Raw genomic sequence first — 21,436 nt, 5'->3', positions numbered from 1 at the left:
TTTTTCTAGGAGAGTTAGGTGGGAAAATGACAACTTGTAATTCTTCCCCCAAGTTTAAGATGTTAGTAGTACTTGTGAGGAAAATATGGGTTAGCATGCAGAAGGAAGTTGCAAAATGAAAACGATTTGTCACATAGGTTTTCCTACTCTGTGTGAGCATATATATAAATGGTCAAGATTTTCAACAGTGGGCGCCTAAACAAGGAGCTGGACCTCAAAAGTGCTGAGCACCCAGCAGCTTCCATTGACTAGAATCAGAAGCTTTATTCCATCAGAAAGCTGTGAATCCCCCTTTCCAATGGTCTGAGGTCTTTGTTTCTTGACACCATCGATCATGAGAGATCAGACCTTAAAATCACAACATTATTATATCGCCTGTCTTCTACAGGAGCTGCCGAATACCCGGCACACTTGAAAATCAGGCTGTTTATTTCAGTGCCTGAATAAGGATGTAGGAATGAGATTTTTCAAGAGCACCTAACAAAGTACACAAGTCCTATTGACTTCTGCTTAGGCACATTTGAAAATCCCACCCTCTGAGCTGAACTGGTGCCTGTTTTTTAAAAACTTGGCTATGTACTTTTTGTTTTGTGACGAAAGCTTTGTATCCCTATAGTGCCGCAGGTGGTCTGAACCTTAGAAGCTCAATTGACTTGCTGAGCGAGAAAGTGAAAGACTTCTTATTGGAGAACAGAATTCAGACCTTTTACCAACAGGATCTGGAAACAGTTGACGATTTGGTGTCATTGGCCAGTCAGCCTGTGTCCAGGACTGACTCTCAGCAGGTAAGTGCAGTAATTGCTGGCTTTTGAGTGTTGAGTAGGAAAATAGTGCCTCGTGCTTGCTATCAGATTTGTGCAAGTGGAAATGTCTTGGGTTTTCAACCATTTCTGCACATTTAGGTGCCAATTCCTGACCTTTAGCTATAGGCATGAATTATTGACAGTACCTGGGAAGCCCTGTAACTTTAGGCATTTAAAAAGGGGGCTGGAGAGCAGAGCTGGAAAACTGTATTGTAGGCAGGGCCAGCTTTACGCCAATTCCCTGGAATTGGGCCCCGTGCCGAAGAGGGCCGTGTGCCTGCGCCTAAGGGGGCCCCGCACTGGGGGTCTTCGGTGGCATTTTGGCGGCAGGGGGTCTGCTCTGGGGGTCTTCGGTGGCATTTTGGCGGCAGGGGGGTCCTTCGGTGCTGCAGAAGACCCGGAGCGGACCCCCCGCCGCTGAAGTGCCGCCGAAGCCCCGGACCGCCGTTGAGTATTCCAATCAGGCCCCGCGGGTCATAAAGCCAGCCCTGATTGTAGGGAACAATATTATGGAAGCTGCAGGGGTGTACTACATAATCTAATAAAGGCTCTGTTCAAACTCTAACTTTTATAGATCTATGAAAACTAGATACACAGTGGAAATAACCGTGTATGAGATCTCTTGAAGGCACTGGTTTCAGAGTGGTAGCAGTGATAGTCTCTATCAGCAAAAAGAACAGGAGTACTTGTGGCACCTTAGAGACTAACACATTTATTTGAGCATAAGCTTTGGTGGACTAAAGCCCACTTCATCAGATGCATGCAGTGGAAAATACAGTAAGAACACACACACACACACACACACACACACACACACACACACACACACACACACACACACACACACACACACACAAAATGGGTGTTGCCATACCAATTCTAATGAGACTAATGGATTAAGGTGGGCTATTATCAGCAGGAGAAAAAAAAACTTTTGTAGTGGTAATCAGGATGGCCCATTTCAAACAATTGACAAGAAGGTAAGTAACAGTAGGGGGAAAATTAACATGGGGAAATAGTTTTTAGTTTGTGTAATGACTCATCCATTCCCAGTCTTTATTCAAGCCTAATTTAATGGTGTCCAATTTTCAAATTAATTCCAATTCAGCAGTCTCTCGTTGGAGTCTGTTTTTGAAGTTTTTTTGTTGAATAATTGTGACTTTTAGTCTATAATTGAGTGACCAGGGAGTTTGAAGTGTTCTCCAACTGGTTTTTGAATGTTATGATTCTTGACATCTGATTTGTGTCCATTTATTCTTTTGCGTAGAGACTGTCCGGTTTGGCCAATGTACATGGCAGAGGGGCATTGCTGGCACATGATGGCATATATCACATTGGTAGATGTGCAGGTAAACGAGCCTCTGATAGTGTGGCTGATGTGATTAGGTCCTATGATAGTGTCCCCTGAATAGATATGTGGACAGATTTGGCAACGAGCTTTGTTGCAAGGATAGGTTCCTGGGTTAGTGTTTTTATTATGTGGTTGCTGGTGAGTATTTACTTCAGGTTGGGGGGCTGTCTGTAAGGGCTAGTCTACGCTTACCAGCCGGGTCGACGCGGTGAGTTCGACTTCTCGGAGTTCGAACTATCGCGTCTAATCTGGACACGATAGTTCGAATTCCGGAAGTGCCGGGGTCGACTCCGGTACTCCACCACTGCAAAAGGCGGTGGCAGAGTCGACCTTGGAGCTGCGGACTTCGATTCCGCGGCGTCTGGACGGGTGAGTAGTTCGAACTAGGGTACTTCGAATTCAGCTACGCTATTCACGTAGCTGAACTTGCGTACCCTAGTTCGACCCCCGCTCTTAGAGTAGACCTGCCCTAAGTGAGGACTGGCCTGTCTCCCAAGATCTGTGAGAGTGAGGGATCGTCCTTCAGGATAGGTTGTAGATCCTTGATGATGCGCTGGAGAGGTTTTAGTTGGGGGCTGAAGGTGATGGCTAGTGGCGTTCTGTTACTTTCTTTGTTGGGCCTGTCCTGTAGTAGGTGACTTCTGGGTACTCTTCTGGCTCTGTCAATCTATTTCTTCACTTCAGCAGGTGGGTATTGTAGTTTTAAGAATGCTTCATAGAGATCTTGTAGGTGTTTGTCTCTGTCTGAGGGGTTGGAGCAAATGCAGTTGTATCTTAGAGCTTGGCTGTAGACAATGGATCGTGTGGTGTGGTCTGGATGAAAGCTGGAGGCATGTAGGTAAGTACGGCGGTCAGTAGGTTTCCGGTATAGGGTGGTGTTTATGTGACCATCGCTTATTAGCACTGTAGTGTCCAAGAAGTGCATCTCTTGTGTGGACTGGCCCAGGCTGAGGTTGATGGTGAGATGGAAATTGTTGAAATCATGGTGGAATTCCTCAAGGGCTTCTTTTCCATTGGTCCAGATGATGAAGATGTCCTCAATGTAGCGCAAGTAGAGTGGGGCGTTAGGGGACGAGAACTGAGGAAGCGTTGTTCTAAGTCAGCCATAAAAATGATGGCATACTGTGGGGCCATGCGGGTACCCAGAGCAGTGCCACTGACTTGAAGGTATACATTGTCCGAAAATGTGAAATAGTTGTGGAACATGCCTGCAGTGCTGTAACAAGGGTGATGCGAGTGAGGCACTTGCTTCGGGCGCGCAAAGCGGAGGGGCGCAGCTCTACTGCGATCGGCGGCGCTTCAGCGGCAGCTCTACCGCCGCCGCTTCTTCGGTGGCGGGTCCCTGAGTCCCTGTCAGAGGGAAGGACCCGCCGCCGAATTGCTGCCAAAGAGCCTGGAGCCGGCCCTTGCCTTGGGCGCAAAAATTCCTTGTTATGGCTCTGCATGCCTGGGTAGTGCTGAACTTGATCAAGGAGAGGATTGAAGCCCAATATATTAAAATAGGCTTAAACTTACAAAGGAGTGGGTGGACATCTGCTTCCTATTACAAGTTCTTCTTGTTGGACATCTCCAGTTGTGCAAGGCCAGGCTTGTGGGATGGAGCGGAGATCAGAAGCCTAGATCTAATTGGAATCAGCTGTACATAAAGACACTGAGAAATGGGACACTTTCCAATAATATGCTAGTATGGTCTCTGGTTCTCATTCTGATGCTGGCTAAATGGTAAAATGCGTGTGTAACATGCTGAAAATGTTATACTGTGATAAAAATCACAGGCCAGATTCTCAACTGGTATAAATTGCTGTCTCTCCATTGAAGTTAGTGGAACTATTCAAATTTACATGAATTGAGGCTCTGGCCCATGTACATATATAATTAAATCCTTAGCTGTATTACTAATAACAGCTGAGAGTATTAAACCTGATTATTAGTAAAGTTGATTCACTTTTGCATTTCAATGTCCCTAGACAGGGAAAACTGCATTGATGAGTTTCACTTTCTGGTTCTGGTGTGCTAGCATAATACTCTGGCTTTAGATTTGCAACACTGTAGAGGGATATTTAAATCTGAAAAAAACTTCTTCATTGAATTCAAATAATAATGAAAACTACCCCCCACAGTTTTGTAAACTGCTTCCTAGTGGTTGCTTCCTGGAGACCATTTATTTATTTATTTATTTTCTTTTTCCTCTTTTATTAAAGGAGCTTTTGTTGTGGTGATATTTTTAACAAAACAAAGAAGAATGAATATTAACAGGAGGCCTGACAGTCTGTGCTAGAGAAACCAGTACAAGAACATCAAACACAGGATTGGGCATAAACTTTTTCCAAACCAGCTAAAAATAATTCAAACTAAAAGTCCATAACCATCTGGATTATAGAAAGGAATGATCATTTGACTAAGGATGAAAAGTTCCAACACTGAAGTCACAGCATTTGTAGAAGGAACAGGATAAATGGTTTACAAAAGCCATTCAGAGTATGGAAAGGTGTGTTTACCGTGCCCATCACAGTAGAGTCCTGATGGGGGAGGAGAGAAGGAGTTGCGCTGGGTGCTACCATAATATAAATCCCTGTTGCCTCAGCTCTCGGTGCAAGTGGCTTTTATAAATCCCAGGGAGTCAGATTAAATCCCAGGGAGTCAGATACCTAGTCATTCCTCCTGAAAAACAGCATTTCTCCCAGATGCTTTTCACCATTAATCCACCTTACAAAGTTTGTTTGTAAAAAGGAAAACCTGCAATTGTTCTGTGATATACACATCTTCAGACCTGCTCCTGCTAATGCCCATTTGTAAAAGCATTAGATTGCCCATGTACTCAGTCATTGGACAGTGTCCATTTCTTGTAACCTGCAAAGGGCTGAGTGGTCCTTAACAAAAAAGTCCAATGGGCCTGACTCTCCATTGCCCTAGCAACCATTTGCACTAGTGCCAAGTGGCTATAAAGCCACTATAGAAGTGATTTTTTTCTTTTTTTTGGTAATGTCTTGCATCAACTTGGCACCAGTGCAAATGGTTACAGAAGGGATAGGGATATGGAGTTAAAGGGTTATACAAAGATGCCCAAAATGTAAATCTACCAAGCACACCCTGATAAATGATATTTGTTTACTTCCTGCACTTAACCTAGTAGGACTCAGTTAGACTTTGATATATAATTGGTTTCTTTTGGTGATTCTCATTCTGTAGCACAAGCTTGCAAAAATGTTTAGAATTTTAAAGACTGAAAGGGGTTAGGTTTAAAAATGTGTGTTTATTTAATAAACTGATATTCATATTTGCTCTTGCTAACAACATTGTTTTAAAAAAACTTGGGGACCTTTCCCCCCCATAAGTGGTGCCCCTTCTGTTTGAGTTATATCACTTCCCCCATCAGTTGTTGAGGAAAAAGTGAGTTTCAAAAATAGACAAGATAAATACTACAATGAGGATTACAAGCAGGAAGTAGAGACAGACGTCACCCAGTATTTAGCATGTCCACGAAGACCCCATGTCCAGCTAAGAGTGCTACTGTGTTTGACAGATGAACGAGAATTTGGTTCTTCTTTGAATGAAAATTATATATAAACTTTATCCATCTAGTTCCTGAACTGGAATAAATAGCTCCTTGGTGTGGCTCACAACCAAGTGACCGCAGTTGTATCATACCCTGTGGTTTAGCTTCCTGAGTGAAGCAGTTTTCTTTGCACTTCCTCCATTATGAAGCTGTACCGTGTGCTATTTTAATAACACCATCCACTTGGTAATATGTCACTCGTTTGGACAGCTCTTTTAGAATTGTGCTTTCCAGACCCGTCTGTTTATACTTCCCTTGGTTTGATTATAACCTCAAGGTCAACAGGGACAAATACTTAGAACAAGGAATTTAAAATGCTGTTTATATTTACTCCAGGCCTGGGTTTCTTGTGTGTCCTGCTTCATGCATACACTTGATACTAATGTGCTTGTTTATCAGCTTCCTGGCATAGATTTATGTCCCCCTGTTGAGACAGTAGTGCAGATATGATAACAAGATGACGTTAGCCTGACAAGCCAAGTTTCTCTTACTGAACTTGTCACCCGCTCTAAGCCCAGCGTCAAGCACTGTGTGAAAAGCAAAGAGAAGTTGACACAAACAACACCACGTGCCATTATATCAGGATACTTTAATACCCCCAGGTGTGCTGTGTCTTCACTCCTCTCAAGCAGAGGATAATTTGTGCACCACTGCACACCTTGACCTGTTATTGCTTGGATAGCTTTTTTGAAAGGCATAAGATGAGAATAACTGGCTACACAAATTCCAGCCTGTGGTGCAATGTGAGGCTGGGAGGATGTGATTAAAGCACAGAATTGACAGACTTGGATTCTGCTGCTGGCTCTGCCACAAGCTCCTTGTGTGACCTGGGGAAGTCATTATTTAAACTCTGCCTCTGTTTCCCATGTGTAGAATAGAGATAGTGGCCTAAACTTACAAAAGTGACTGGCAATTTTGGATGCCTCCATTTTTAGGCACTCAACTTGACATACCCTAAAGGGGCCTGATTTTCATATCCCCGTGTTCTTAGCACTTTTCTGAAATCTGACCTCTCTTTTAATATGTCTCAAGATGAGCACCCTAAAACTGAGGAACCCAAAATCTAGTCACTTTGACAATGTAGCCCAGTAATCTTGCCTAGCTCACGTGGAAACTGTGAGGATTAAGAATCTGATCCAAAGCCCAAAGAAGTCAATAGGATTCTTTTTCAGGTGCTTTAGATCAGGATGTAAATCACTAATGTTCACAAAATGCCTTGAGATCCTCTGATGTGCTGCTCTATAGAGGGATAAAGTATTATTAGATGAGCCGTTTTGCAGGACTTCACAATGTTAATGGCTACCGTTTCTCTCTCCAATTGTCAAGCCTTCCTCCTGCTTCAGGAGGAGGGGCAGAGATGTGATATCATTCAGGGTTACCTGCCCACAGATTCCTTGTCCGATTTGTTATTTGTTATAACCTCGTACACGCACACAGTGCTGTACAGTTGGTGCGCCTGTACCAAAGAAAACTCAATCCCTGCCTATAAGAGCTTAGTCCAGTGGCACAAATGGGATACTATACAGCCCGATACCAAAAGGTGTATGGTTGCTGTAGCTGTAATGTTTTGTGGAATAGGCATGGGATGTCTTTGGAGGACAAGAGCTGAAGGGTTTGGACATGCATTGAGACGCTTATTCCAAGCAGCCTGAATGGCATGAAACAAAGCACAGTCTGGAATAGAAGAGAGCCTATAGGAGAGACACCTGGGTGGTGGGTTGGAGGAGGTGAGGCCACAGATACAGGCAAGAGAGGTTTTAGGGATTACTTTGAAAGTGAAGTCCCTTTTTGTGGAAGACCAAAGAAGAGATTGAGGGAAGCAAATGAAAAGGGGCTTTTGTCAGAGGTGTCTGAGATGGACTGGAAGGTCAGGAACAGGGGAGGAGTTTGCAGTAATGAAGAAAATTACCAAACCATGAACCAAGTCCAAGGGTGAAGAAGAAGGGACACATTCTGGGACACTTAATAGAGAAAAATGGCAGATTCCTTCCTGTTCCTGAGTTCCCCTGTAATTTTCTGTGCCATGCCCTTCTACCGTCCAGGGGGCCTACTGAGTCCCCGGGAAGGGTGGCTGTCCCAGGGAATACTTATTGTTGTAGGCCTGTTCAAAGTGTGTCAAAGAGGCTTCGATAAGCAGGAACTGTTGCTTTTTTTCTTTCATTCCAAAGCCTATTTCTGTTTGTTCAATTCTATCAATCTCTTGGCACACATCCTTAATAATTCTCTTTCAGTATCCATCCAAGCCGAGCCATGTGTCAGCTTACACAGAGCATGTTCCTAATTATCTCCCTCTGATGAGATCTCAGCATTAGACCAAACTGAATAATTATCACACTCCTTTGGAGATTTTTGTCTCTCTCTTTGATTCCCCGATCATTGCTTTCACATTAAAAATTGATCAGCACCTTGCAAGAGGCAATTACTTTGCTAGCAGTTTCTCTTGTTGTTGAAGGTTTATTCCAGCATCTAGAAAGGCAACGTTTCTTCCCTTTTGTGGGGGGTGGGGGGAGAGTGGGGAGGCTGTGCATTCCTGTGAGAAACCTAATCATTGCCCAATCTCCCTTATTTCAGTCTCAAACCCATCCATCCAGACCTCTGATAAAAAAGCCACTAAGGGCTTGTCTTCACTACCAGGGAGATTGATGCTGCTGCAATCGATGCAGAAGACCCTCTAAATCGATGGCAGAGCGCTCTCCAGTCAATCCTGGTATTCCGCCTCTCCGAGAAGAGTAAGGGAAGTCGATTGGAGAGTGTCTTCTGTCGACACAGCGCAGTGAAGGCACCGCGGTAAGTCGACCTAAGCTACGTCGACTCCAGCTACATTATTCACGTAGCTGGAGTAGTGTAACTTAGGTCGACTTACCCCAGTAGTGAAGACAAGTCCTTCATGTGCTTCCTCAGTTGGTCAGAAGGGTCGCTGTAAAGAAAAGCAAGTTTCTCTCTACGCCCAAAAAAAGGCACCACATTGTGAACACCTTGGTCCTAGCTGGTAAGGGCGTGAGAGCCGGGTCACTGAAACAGTCTGCTTGCATAAAAGGGAGTGGACTGAAAGAGAGAAGGGATGGGAATGATGGGTTTGGCAGGATGGAAAGTAAGGTGCTCCCAGAAGACAGTAGGTAGTGGTGTTGCCCTTTCCTTTCTATGCAGCCCTTCCTTCTCTCCTAACCCCATTTACTTTCCCTTCCTTCCTTGGTATCCTCCATTTCCTTCCACTCCACTTACTGTCCTTCCATTCTTTTAGCCCTTGCTACTCCCTTACTTGCTCTGCTCTTCCTGACTCTCACTATATTCCCTTCACTCACTACCCACGTCTTCCTCTGCGAATCCCATCACTTTCGGCATTCTCAGTACAGACCCCTCGATTCCAGGTCTCCTCTTCACTCCACAAGCCCCTGACTTCCGTTTTCTTGTTATTCTTCTGCCATATTCTTTCTCTCCCAGTACAGCCCTTTGTTCCCAGCCCTCTCAAAATTACTCCCCTTAACACACCTCCTGTCTTCCCCACAGCTCTCTTCACCTTGTATGCATCTCTTACCCTTTGCTGGTGAATAAGGAAGTGTTATTTACCCTTTCACATAATGCAAGAACCAGGAGTCCCCCAATGAAATTATAGGCAGCAGGTTTAAAACAAATAAAAGGAAATACTTCCTCACACAATGTACAATCAACCTGGCGAACTCTTTGCCAGTATATGTTGTGAAGTCCAAAACTATAACAGTATTCAAAAAAGAATTAAATAAGTTCATGGATGATAGCTCCATCAGTGACTATTAGCCAAGATGGTCAAGGATGTAACCCCATGGTCTGGGTGTCCATACCCTCTGATTACCAGAAGCTGGAAGTGGACAACAGGGGATGGATCATTCAGTTCCCTCTAAAGCACGTGGCATTGGCCACTGTCGGAAGACTTGATACTGGGCTAGATAGACCATTGGTCTGACCCAGTATGGCTGTTGTTATGTTGCTTCCCTCCTATTACAAAATCTGTGTTGTCAACTCTTGTGATATTTGTTTGCTTTCTTAAAGACCCAGCTCCTGGAGTCATGTGAATGGGAATTTTAACTTTTGCAATTTCATGGCTTTTTTTTTACAAATTAAAATAAAAAAAGTTTCTCCAGGGTTGTAGAGAAAATCTTGAAAAATGACCTGAGTGCCATCCTAAAGGTTAAAAAAAGGCAAATAAGAAATATATTTTTATTTTTTATAAAATCTCATGATTTTGGGGGGCCTGACTGGTGATTTTTTTGAATGCTTGGGGTTGGCAATATTGCATTCCACTCATTACTATTATTATTTGTATTACTATAGCACCTAGGACCCCAGGTCAATATGCTAGGCACGGTACAAACACAGAACAGAAAGATGGTTCCTACTCAAAAAAGCTTACATTCTAAGTATAAGACAAGAGAACAGATAGATGGGGGAGCACAAGGCAGCAATGAGACAATATTGGTCAGTCTGATGGGTAGTGGTCTCAGCACATCAGCAGCTTAACCTCTTCTCCACCCCTTCCCTCACTCCCTTTCTCTCCCTCCACAAGTCCGTCTCCCCATCCACTCCACCGTTCCCCCATTCCCTTCCTTCTCTGGAAGACTGACTCAGAGGGAAGTGTGTCACCATCCCCCAGATTCTTGTTGGAGGTCACCTATGCAAAACACTGATCAATCCACCCGCCCCTTCCTACCTAGCTTGTGAGGTCTGTCCAAATCAGAACCTAAGTGTGCCTGTGGCTGCAGATGGAGGAAGGAAGTTAGTCAGTCAATCAGTCTCCCAATCTGCAAGCAGCATAGCAGCCTTGGAGGTTGAAGTGTTCCAAAGGAAGGAAGAGGTGGCTGTATGTGGCAGTCATTTCAGCAAAGAATTGAGAAGGCAATAGGTGACTTGGGTGGTTCTGCTGTCATGCAGGGACACACATCTGTGATTCCCATCTGGCCTGAGAATTTGGTTAGATTGCATATAATAGATATAACTTATGAACTCTTGAGCTAGAGGAAGTGGCTTGGTTTTACTAAGAAAGATGTCTGTCTAAAAACTCTGGCTGACATACTGGCTCTATTGAAATCAAAGGGAATTTCACCATTGACTTCGGTAAGGCTAGGATTTCACATCTTGTGTGTATGTTGTTTGTTCATTTTTTCCCATCCAGATGGATTCAAAAAGTGAACCCAGCTCCAAACTGATTCACAGTGCGTTCAAGGAGGCAATAAAGGTGCTGCAGGAAAAAGGAGTGGTCTTCCAGAAATCAAATAGCCCCAAGGATGTATATCATGTAAGGAACTGAATTGCAATTATGGAGATGTGTAACCAGAGGTCATGAATGTCACATCAGGCAGGAGGCGCTCTGCAATATGATTGATTCACATAGTCCTAGAGGCCCTTTCAACAGGGTGAGGTGGACCCTGGGGGGTCTGTTAACATGTTCAGAAGTTTCAGCTCTCTTCATTGCTTTTTCCCCTCTTCGGTATCTTGTCAGTTTATTTGTGTGCATGTTTGAGAGGGCTAGACAGCTGCTGCCTCTTGGTGACCAGCAACTGCAGTGGACACCCCTTGCAACCCCACATATTTAGCAGATGTTACCACATAGTGAGACCATCCTGCATGTTTCCAGAGGAGAGGTGCAAAGCGGCACCCTTATGGTCCACAGGCACTAGATCTATCGAGTAAATGCAAAGGGAACCACCTTCTTTGGTCTAACCTAGTTTCTGCTAGGAGTGGCTCTCTCCTTACCTAGATGTAGCACCCTGACTCCCTCTCCACTGGGTTTCCAAGTCCCTCTGAGTGACTTCTTTATACCAGTACGTGCCTTATGTTATGGCTTTCAGAGATGCAGAGGCTGAGTCTCATATTTTTCTCCTTAGAGGAACTGTTGAGGCTAGTAAGCTGCATAAAGCTGACTTATGTTAGGATTTAAGCCATTACCTTAAAATCAAAGAAATCTGGATTTTTGAGCTCTAGTGCTCATGAGAATGAGAGACTAAGAGCAGGGGCTAAAGCCAACAATAGCCAAGAAAGGTGCTATGTAAGTTTTCTACTTGCAGTTCTACCACATACAACATATACACATTCCTTTCACCTCTGCAACTGCACCTCAGTCCTGACCTGCAATATTGTCTGTTACTGCAGTGCTGAGCCTCTCCCATGCAGCTCTGCCAATGCACGTTAAACTTGCTGTACCACCAACATTCCAACGCTCATGTTCCCTCCACAAAATCCAGCTTTGCCTATGCAACTCAGTCCTAACCTGCTGCATCCCATGCTGTTCCAGACCTCAGTCCTCTTTCATTAGGCTGCCTAGTTACATGGTGGCTTTGTGATGTCCAACAAAGGATGGGACCTATCCAACTCATATCCCCTGTTAGCTGAAGTAGGATTGGAACCCTATGCTCTAGAAATAGCAGACTAGTGCACTTACATGCTGCATTGCTCACCCTCCTTTGGGAATGATTCTTATGTCCTGTCTTTCACCTAATTGTTATTAATATTGTTTGTTTATAAAAAGAATAACTTGAAGATAGAACTGACTATTTTTGTATATAGCACAAATGCAAAGGTGCAGTCATGGTAAAGTTAGGCTAGCATGTACCTTTGTAGTTCACGTGTTGCAGAACAGACTGCTGTGAATCAGCAATTTCTCTTGCATCTTCTAGGTGACTGACCAGGATAAGGAGTTACACAACGTGACCCTTCATGTTGTCAAAGCAGATTGTCGAAAACGGAGGCGTAAGTAGTTGTGTGGTCTGGCTCTGAGCCGGTGCTGAACCGTCATAGACAACAGTATCTCCTCCTGCCACTCAGTTAGAATAGCCCTTTCCCTTTGTTCCTGAACCCAAACTTAAGTCCGTCTCATCCTCCCTCTCTTCTTTGTGCAGCCAAAAACCTGGTGCAGGGCAGGCCTAGAGTTGTCTTGAGCATGGGAACTGGTGACAAAGCTAAGCAGGGAGAAAGCACCTTAATTCTGAAATGAGCAGCCATTGTGAATGCTGGAGACTTAGATCTGAATCCAGGGGAGGATTTAGGTTTCAGAAGGAACAGAGTTAAATGGGGCTAGGTCAGCCCCTAGTGGTTGGTAGCTTTACACTGCTGAATAAATAGGCATATTTGACAGCTGTGTCAGTATGGGAGGTGTCACAAAAGGGATAGTGTGGACTGAGCTGCCTTCTCTAAGGAGTAGATTTTTAGGAAATTTTTAGGTGAAATTGATCCCTATGCCATGGGCCCACGCCTCATTTAAGGCCATAGGGTGAAATCCGGACTCCACTAAAGTCAATGGAAAAACTCCTATTGACTACAGTGGAGCCAGGATTTCATCCATAGAACATAGGCTTTAAGTGATGGATAGACTATGTGTGGTCCCTGTGCATAGGGGTCAATTTCACCGTAATAAATCAATTTCTTAGCAGACCATGTGCCTTTAAAATTGCCCCTTTCTCCCAAATCCAGTGTGTCATTGCCATAGCGATTACTTGTTTGGCTTGAGGTACCTGTCCTAATGATAAATGTACATTTGCTATAGTGCTTCCCCCTCCCCCCCCCATTCCAAAACCCTTGGCAGAATGTGACACATGGGGATCACTCGCTCATCGCTGAAATGCAGCCACTTGTGGACACAGTATACAACAGCATGGTATAAACTGCTCAAACACTGTTTGTAGTGTTGTAGACAGGTTGGTACCAGCATATGAGAGGGACAAGCTAGGTCAGGTAATATCTTTTATTGGACCAGCTTCTGTTTGGTGGAAGGTACAAGCTTTCAAGCTACCCAGAGCTCTTTTCACCCCTACCTTGTCTAGCTAGGGCATGTCAGCTATTCTGTGCCAGCAGCACTAAACTAGCTTTTCCAGGAGGGAATGAGAAGAATAACTGGGGTAACTTGGCATGTTTGAATATAGTTGCCTGATGTACCTGGACACCAACATTAGTGCTGCTAGTAGCGTATCTTTGCTGATGCCTACAAGAAATCTGCTAAGGATGACTAGACAGAGGGACAATTGAAATAGCTGATATTTTTATTTAAAAAAAGACTTCCAAATGTGTTGGAACATTATCTCACTGTGCACGTATTGTAGTTCCACTGCCTAGCTACCTTGTACTGTCCACCTCCTACCCTCACTTCTTCGGTCTTGCCTTAAATTTGAATGTAAACTTTTGAAGGCAAGAGCTCTCTTCCGGGGGGTGCGTATGTACTGCACCTAGTGTACTGGAGCCCCAATCCTGATATGAGACTTTGGCTGCTACTGGAATTCATTAATAATTCTGAAAGACATGTTCAAATAGTCCATAAATTGTTAGGGACTCTATTTTTCATCTCATCCAGAAGACAGCACCTTTGGCAATGTAGTGCTCCTAATAGCATCTTGGGACATTTGGTTCGGTATCTATTACTCAGCAGCACCTGCCTCCCCTCCCCATTACTACACTACTATCTGAACACCTCACAGCACCCCATGAGGCTAGGAGGTATTCTGCCCCATTGAACAGACAGGGAGCCGAGGCACAGAGAGTTTAAATGACTTGGTCAGAATCACAGAGTCTGTGGAAGAGCCAGGATCTCCTAAGTCTCATTCCAGTGCCTTAACCACAATGTCATCCTTTCTCTCCTGCATCCAAGGAAGGAGTGACAACTAGTGAAATACCAACTCTGCTTCATGAAGAACCTGAGTTTTCCTGACAGGTCACTCATCTGCATACTGACAAGGCTTGATTCTGCTTAGTTTCAGATTTGATGAAATTACAGCTGCAGGATGCTTGTCTCCTGGATTTGAGAAGGAACAAATACGTCCGCTTAATCTGATCAGTGGCTAATTTGATTTTTTTCTTTGACTCAGAATCGTGGTAAATTATTTTGTATTGCAAAGGACACAATGTTCAGGTCTGTTTTCTATCACTCTCTTGGCTTTCTGTAGGATTGTTTGTGTAATATGGTCACGGAAAATATAGAATTGTCATGCAATCAACTGGAAAGGCTGACGTTCTCTTGGAGATCAAAGCAGAAATAGCTGTGGCCACAAAAAATGGATAAAATACTGTGTGGTCAATGTTGTTGTTTTCTTTAAAGGCGGTACTGTGCACTATGCTGGCTCTCATATGCCCTCTGGTTGTTTTGGGTAACCAAACAAACCACTTTGAACTGTGGAAACCTACTTTGAGGTGAGATAATTGAAAGGCACTAACTCAACAACTCTTACTAGTTGAAAGAAATTCCCACAGCGTCTTCCAAGAAAGGAAATCGTTGTCTATCCAGTCTTTGGTAGCTAATTACAGTTATCTGCTAACTTTTAAGATAAACTGTGTCAGTCAACCAGTTTGTAAATATGATGTTGGCTACTACAGTATAAGCCAACAGCCTGAATGAATAAACTCTTATACTATATGAGTCCTAGAATATGATTAAATGAGGTTCCCGTAAAACTATTCTATAATACAATTAAAAGACAGTTCTGGTCCGGAACAAGTGCAGTTGCAAATGACCAAGTCCACAACAAACACCCTTTGAGAGGCCAGCTTGGGACTGAGCATGGCCTAAAGGCAGCTAGAATTGTCATTAGAATTTGTCTCCAGAAGGCATGACAAAACAGAGGGATCCTAAGACAGCTTCTTCCCTGCTCTTATCTGCTCTGTCCCTGGGTTGAAATCAGGACCAGGGAGGGCTCTGTTTTATCATCCACGCTGCCTAATATCTACATGAAACTACCTGGGGCATCCCTGTATCAGTTGTTGATGATGTGCAGATGACTGCCAGCTCTATACCTTGCACATCTCTGCCAGTGATAGTACTGTTGTTGTCTGCCTATCTCAGAGCTTGGCTGAGATCAGTGTGTGGATGGAAGTGAGAAGGAAGAGGGTAACCTTATGAAGATTATTTCAGCATCTCCCACTAGAGAGGGAATCTGCCCTCAAATGTTCAGGAGTGATTCTGGGCTGCTCAATGCTTCTGCACATACAAGGACCAATGGCTTCCAAAAATGTCACCTTCCCTCTGCCTACTGTTGGATGATGAGCTGGGTCATACCTTCTTGACTTAGACTGGGCCATTGTAGCATGTTGTATTTGGGAATGAGTGCTCTGGCCTTCTTAAAACAAACCTCCAACTGATCCAGAGTGCAGTGACCCATCTCTTTAGCAACACTAGCTACCAAGAGCACATTATCTCAGTATTCCATGTACTGCACTCATACAATGTTTGCTCCATTTTAAGAAACCAGTTAAAACGCTCCATGCATTGGGCAAGAGGTGCTCTTTTAGGCCAATCTTACCTTGCACAGCAGCTATGCAACTGTCAGTCTCACAGGTCACACTTTTGAGAGCAAGGAATTGAGCTTTCTCAGCAGGTGGCTCAAGACCGAAATGGCTGTTCCTTCTAGAGGTGGGAAGAACAGTCACAGACCTCACAGATTTCCCAACTAAGTGTTAGTTTCCCAGTACTCTAGCCTCATCTTTTCTGCTACAACCGAGAGAGCAGGAAGAGCAGAACCTCACTCTCATGCATGCCTGTGTGTGCGCGCACACTCCTTTAATGCTTATTTCCACTGATGTCCCCAGGAAGAGAGGGAAAACTGTTCCACTTGTTGGACTCTTTCTTGCTTCAGTTCAGTTTTTGGGAGGCATTGTGATCCTGCAGCACTAGATAATGAAATGGGGTGGGGAAAGTGTTACAGGTGTGGCTAGCAGAGTTCCTGCTTCATGGATCCTCCAGCCAAATCCCACTCCCATGGGTAGGATTCAGCAGCCACAGACACTGCTGCAGGCCATACGCAGTTGCACTGCTGCTCTGCACTTGGGAAAGGGGACTCTTCTCCTGCCATTGTTCCATGCATTATATGAATCAGGTGAGCAAATCCCACTTACTCTGGCTTTACCCAGGCTGAATACAGGGGAAGGCTTTCACCGTAAGGTAGCACAGCAAATGTCATGTAATTCAGGAGTTAGGGGTGTCTTTATAGCCTAGGAATTATTTTGTGGAAGTCCCATGGCCTTTGTTGTACAGGAGATCAGACTAGATGATCAGTGATTCTTTCTGGTCTTTGAATCTATGAACTGTTGTAAGAGAAGCCCAGAATTTGTAACTTTGTAGGTAAAAAGCCTTTCAGTTCACTCCTCTTTATGGAATGTGAAAGTCACTGAAACCTAAGATCACAAAAATCTGTGACCTTCTATTCAGGCAATTGCCTGAGGAGTCTGTAAAATATAGAATTATTCATTTGTTTTGCTGGTGTATAAAATAGGTGTAATGGAACACCTTGGCCACAAGGTGTCAGCATTGGGTAAACATTCACTACTGGCTGGGTATATTAGTTTATCTAAATGGCTGGGGGGTTAGAGCTTTAAAACTCAGACCAGTCAAATGTGGACAAGAATTTCCACTGCGTCTCTTCTGAGTCAGCTGCAGATTGAGGGACTGAATAGCTTGAGAGACTGTAGATGGAGATTTACAACCCCGAAGAGCGGTGTCCCAAATTCATTACCATTGTTCAGGCTGTGCCCGCGTATGTTTGAGCTCCTTGCCTTCTCTGGCAGTCTTGTCTAACCGATAACATGTTTTCGTGATTATTTTTTAGCCCTAACACTGGCACTTCTCAGTGAAGTTAATGGGAACATTAGCCAATGTCAGGACTGCAAACTCAGCCCCCGGTCCCCTTCCTTCTAAAGTCCATGACCTCTGCTCTAACCCTGTGCCCTCCTCTTGTCTAACAGCATTTGTGTGTACGTGACTGATCTGTATCTGTGATAGTTGATATGAGGCAACTGGAAACCTATGCTGGTCTTTTCCACCCTTGCTGCATTTTACCTTTGTTTCTGCAGATGCTGAAAAGGGCTGCCATTTTCTTCACATCTTGTGTTGTGTTCGCCAGAGCTACAGTCCTTATCTAAGTGAAATGGTGATGCATCATGTCCTGAACCTGCTGGAGAGAAACAGTGATATTGTCAGCACCATGGAAGGATACTACATGGCTTTCTGAAAAGAAGAAATAAGATGCAGGACATCTGTTTGTGCATGGTGCAGGCAGAACAAGATTTAACCCAATAACCACATTGCCAGAAAGAGTAGAAAGGACTCAACAATGACACTGAAAAGCTAAATTGGAGAAGGAAAATGGAATGTTGAGTCAGAAATGCTATTGGTTCCATCTTACTCTGATTCCTTGAAAAAATACACACCGCACGCTTTGCTTTAAAGCCCATGCTGATTTCTGCTACTCCAGGAATTAAAATATACAGGGATCATTACACAGTGGAAGTTGTTGTACAGGATTGATCCCACAGCATCCAAATATCACAGTCTGCTAGGTGCAAGCTGCCTGAAGAAGTGAACATTCTGAATACAATCACGGTTCTTCCTGATATGCTTCTCTTTCTCCAACCATGGTACTTCCAAGTGGTACAGCCTGATGGCACCTCTATGTGCATATGCTCTACCAGCCCTATGTTGCTACTAACGAGACCATTGGTTGTAGTAGTAGTCTCATCTGGAGTCATATTTTGGCTTAAAGAGGGTAGTGTTGTGACCTCTCTCCATGTGAGTGATATGCTTTCTAATACATGTTCTCTAAGTAGATCTGGCTCCCTTTTTAAATGTGTGTTGTAAAGACCAGTGGAAGGCACTTTCTGATACCTGCATGCACTGTATGTCGCCATCATTCCATCAGTGCCAGCATGATCTTATGCTCATTTTCCCAATGTGCATGTACAACCTGAGGGGGGTTTTGGGAGCAGCAGCCAGCTGGGAGGCAAGGGTAATATGTCCTCCTCCCACCTCCCCATAAGGAACAACCTAGCCCATTGCTTGTAGAGCATGTTTGGATCCCTCCAGATATTAATGCAAGTTCTTGTTGATTAATTTAGACCCAAATTAAGCTCCTGCTCTCACAAATCAGCCATTACTTCGTTGTTTTTGTAAATAGCTCTCAACATGACAAATACTGAACCATGAAACAAAAGTTCATGGAAAAGAGCATGCCAAAACCACGAGACTGGTGCAATTCCCTGACTTCCCATCTCCCTTCTTTTCGCTTGCTCTGCATCCTTGCCACAGTTAGGAAGGCCAGTATCACCTCTTTGTGCTTGGATGGGACTGAAATTTGTGGAATGACATTGAAAGAAAGCTAGCATTGACTAAGCTAATGGGTAAGACATTTGAGCAAGAATAATTAAAACTTATATGTATGCCCAGATTCAACGCCCGGTGCTGCTCAGCATTTAAACCTACAGGACTGGTTCCTTGAGGCTTGCTCTAACTAATCTGTTCCATTAATGGAGGAATATGTCTTTAACTTGAAATGAGTAAAAAGTGCTGCTTGCGTCTTTCTTCTGCCTCCCACTTGAAATAGCAATCTCCCTAGAGCTGCATTTAGCAGTAAAGCCCTGTAAGGATCAGCAGAGCAGAGAAAAATAAACCATATATATGTACTTGGAGAGCCAGCAAGTGGTGTGTGCGTGTCTTGGTTTGGTGTTACATTATTATACGCCTCGTTCTGAAATGTGACTGAAGTGGGATATAGGCAAATAGAAAGGCATGATGAAACATGTGGCATTTGCATTCAGATGTCTATAGAAAAATCAGCTTTAGATGGTGCATGTGTCCTGAGTGTAAAGTTATGTTTGACTCACTACTTCATCTATTTCCCTGCCTACTGTGGATCTTGACTGCCATTTTCCCAGTTGGCTGTTGCTATTCCTTGCATTATTACTATTTGTTTTTTTGCTCCACATTATATACCCTGTCCCTAGACCCCAGCATGTGTCCAGACAGGTGCAGAAAGGATGTATTTATTCACAAGGAGACTGGATAGGGGGTTTAAAAAAGAATCAGGACTGTCCCGGAGACATTCTTATAATAAAAGAAGGCAGGGAGTGGAGTCCAGGTCATGATTCAATCAAGCAGGAAAAAAAAATCAGGCTTGATTACAGCTGTTCCACTAAAATAAATCTGTCTGATCTAAGCCCCAAAGTGGGAGGGGCATTTTGTATTTGTTTTCAGCTGTGATACCAATCCATTTGAAGGGGTTCCGTTTTAAAAAATAAAGGCTGCCCATGGAAGAATAAAAGGCATAAGGATGTCAGTTCCTGGCTTAGAGTCTTAATCCCCCTTAGTAGTAACTGAATATTTAATAGTCATTTCACCTAGGCTATTAAATGGCCTACATCGGGGGTTCTCAGACTTTTGTACTGGTGACCCCTTTCACATAACACACCTCTGAGTGTGACCCCCCCTTATACATTAAAAACACTTTTTTATATATATATTTAACACCATTATAAATGCTGGAGGCAAAGTGGGATTTGGGGTGGAGGCTGACAGCTCATGACCCTCCCACCCTCCATGTAATAACCTCATGACCCCCTGAGGGGTCCCAACCCCCAGTTCGAGAACCCCTAGCCTATGTGAAATGAGTTTGCAGAGGAAATGGGGGTAGCTCTTGGGAAGAGTGTGAATGGGGATCCGTAGATTACTCTTTTTAGTAGGCAAGCGTTAGGCATCACAAATGCTGGTAACTGGCCACCTCTGCCTTAGAGACCTAAGTTGGCAGGTTTTTATTTTGTTTGTTTGTTTGTTTGTTTTTAAAACCATCCCACTCTGTTAGCAGATGTTAATTCTGCTGGTAAAAGATTAAATGAGTACTGCTGACTTGCTGACAAATGTGTTCAGCTGTACTGCCTGGGTAAAAGGGAAGTGGGATTGGTTATCTGGGGAGAGAGAACTGAGGATGTGGGCTGAGCAGCCATTGGGGAGGAATTCTGCAAGCAGCTGAGCCTTTGGGGGGAAAGATTGGGCTGGGATCTGGTGTTTCAGTATTAGTCTCTTTAAAATAAAATCAAACCCCAGGAGCAGGGTAAGTTTTGATCCAGTCCAACTTGTGTAGTCTGTTTGAAGCAGTGTGGGGAAGCCTCATACTCACTGCATCTGATGCACATCTTGCAGTAGCCATCCCTGCCTTTTGATATCTGCAGGACTTCTTAGGACTATACCTGAAGTTCACCTGAAACTCCAGCTGCTTGTTTCTTGAATATTGTGCACTAGTCTGAACAAAAGTCGTAGTCATGTCTCTGTAATGGCTTCCTCTTCATTTCTCTGTGTGATGCAATATGTTTGTGGTGATCTTTAAAGTCCCGTGACCTGGACTGGAAACTGGTAATTTACAAGTATCTCTTCCCAGGCAGAGCAAGTAGCTTGGAAGCACATGGCATTGGAATCTGTTTGAGTGGTCTGTGCTGATGTGGCAGAGCTTTCTAAATGGAAGACCCTGCCACTGGAAATCTCTCCTTGTCAACCAAACTGGCATTCTATTCACTGGAGGGCAGGGGGAGGGAGGAGAAAGGTGTGCTCTTAACTCAAGTTAGCTAAGTCAAGGTGAAATCCTAGTGAAGACAAGGCAGGGTGTACTTTACACCTGAGTTAGTAGGTCAAGTTAAAGATATTTATAAGAACTTTGAAAATGATAGTCACCAAGATACTTCTTAAGAAGTAGTATAAAGTTTGTGATATAAAAAACAAACCAACAAGGAACCTTTGCAATGTTTCAGTCCCTGAAAATATCCTTGCAGTACCTTGGCTATATCAAAATACTACTTATGGCCATGGAGAATGCTATGAAAGGTGCCGACTATTAGTTATATGCAAAAAGTGTAGAATAGTTACATAAATAATACCAGATTAGTATAAAACTGAATGTTAATGGACTGCTGCAGTTAATTAGCTCAGGGGCTTGAGCATTGGCCTACTAAACTCAG

General features: G+C 43.8%; 1 protein-coding gene across 20 annotated transcripts in view; it reads left to right on the top strand.

Moving 5' to 3' along the window:
• STN1 (STN1 subunit of CST complex) overlaps positions 1-21,436 on the top strand; it is a 68,792-nt gene that overhangs the window by 44,008 nt on the left and 3,348 nt on the right. For 18 of the 20 annotated variants that reach the window (XM_039481057.1, XM_039481051.1, XM_039481046.1 and 15 more), the window contains 4 exons: positions 617-785; positions 10,857-10,979; positions 12,358-12,430; positions 17,510-19,126. In XM_039481057.1, the coding sequence (XP_039336991.1) occupies positions 617-785; positions 10,857-10,979; positions 12,358-12,430; positions 17,510-17,667 (523 nt within the window). In that variant the 3' untranslated portion in view covers positions 17,668-19,126. Of the gene's footprint in view, positions 1-616; positions 786-10,856; positions 10,980-12,357; positions 12,431-14,318; positions 14,833-17,509; positions 19,127-21,436 lie in introns of those variants that run through there. The other 2 variants (XM_039481059.1, XM_039481058.1) reach the window with 2 other exon arrangements.

Source organism: Mauremys reevesii, linkage group 7 (genome assembly GCF_016161935.1).
Source record: "Mauremys reevesii isolate NIE-2019 linkage group 7, ASM1616193v1, whole genome shotgun sequence".
NCBI classification, from domain to species: Eukaryota; Metazoa; Chordata; order Testudines; family Geoemydidae; genus Mauremys; species Mauremys reevesii.
This window is presented reverse-complemented; position numbering and strand designations above follow the sequence as displayed.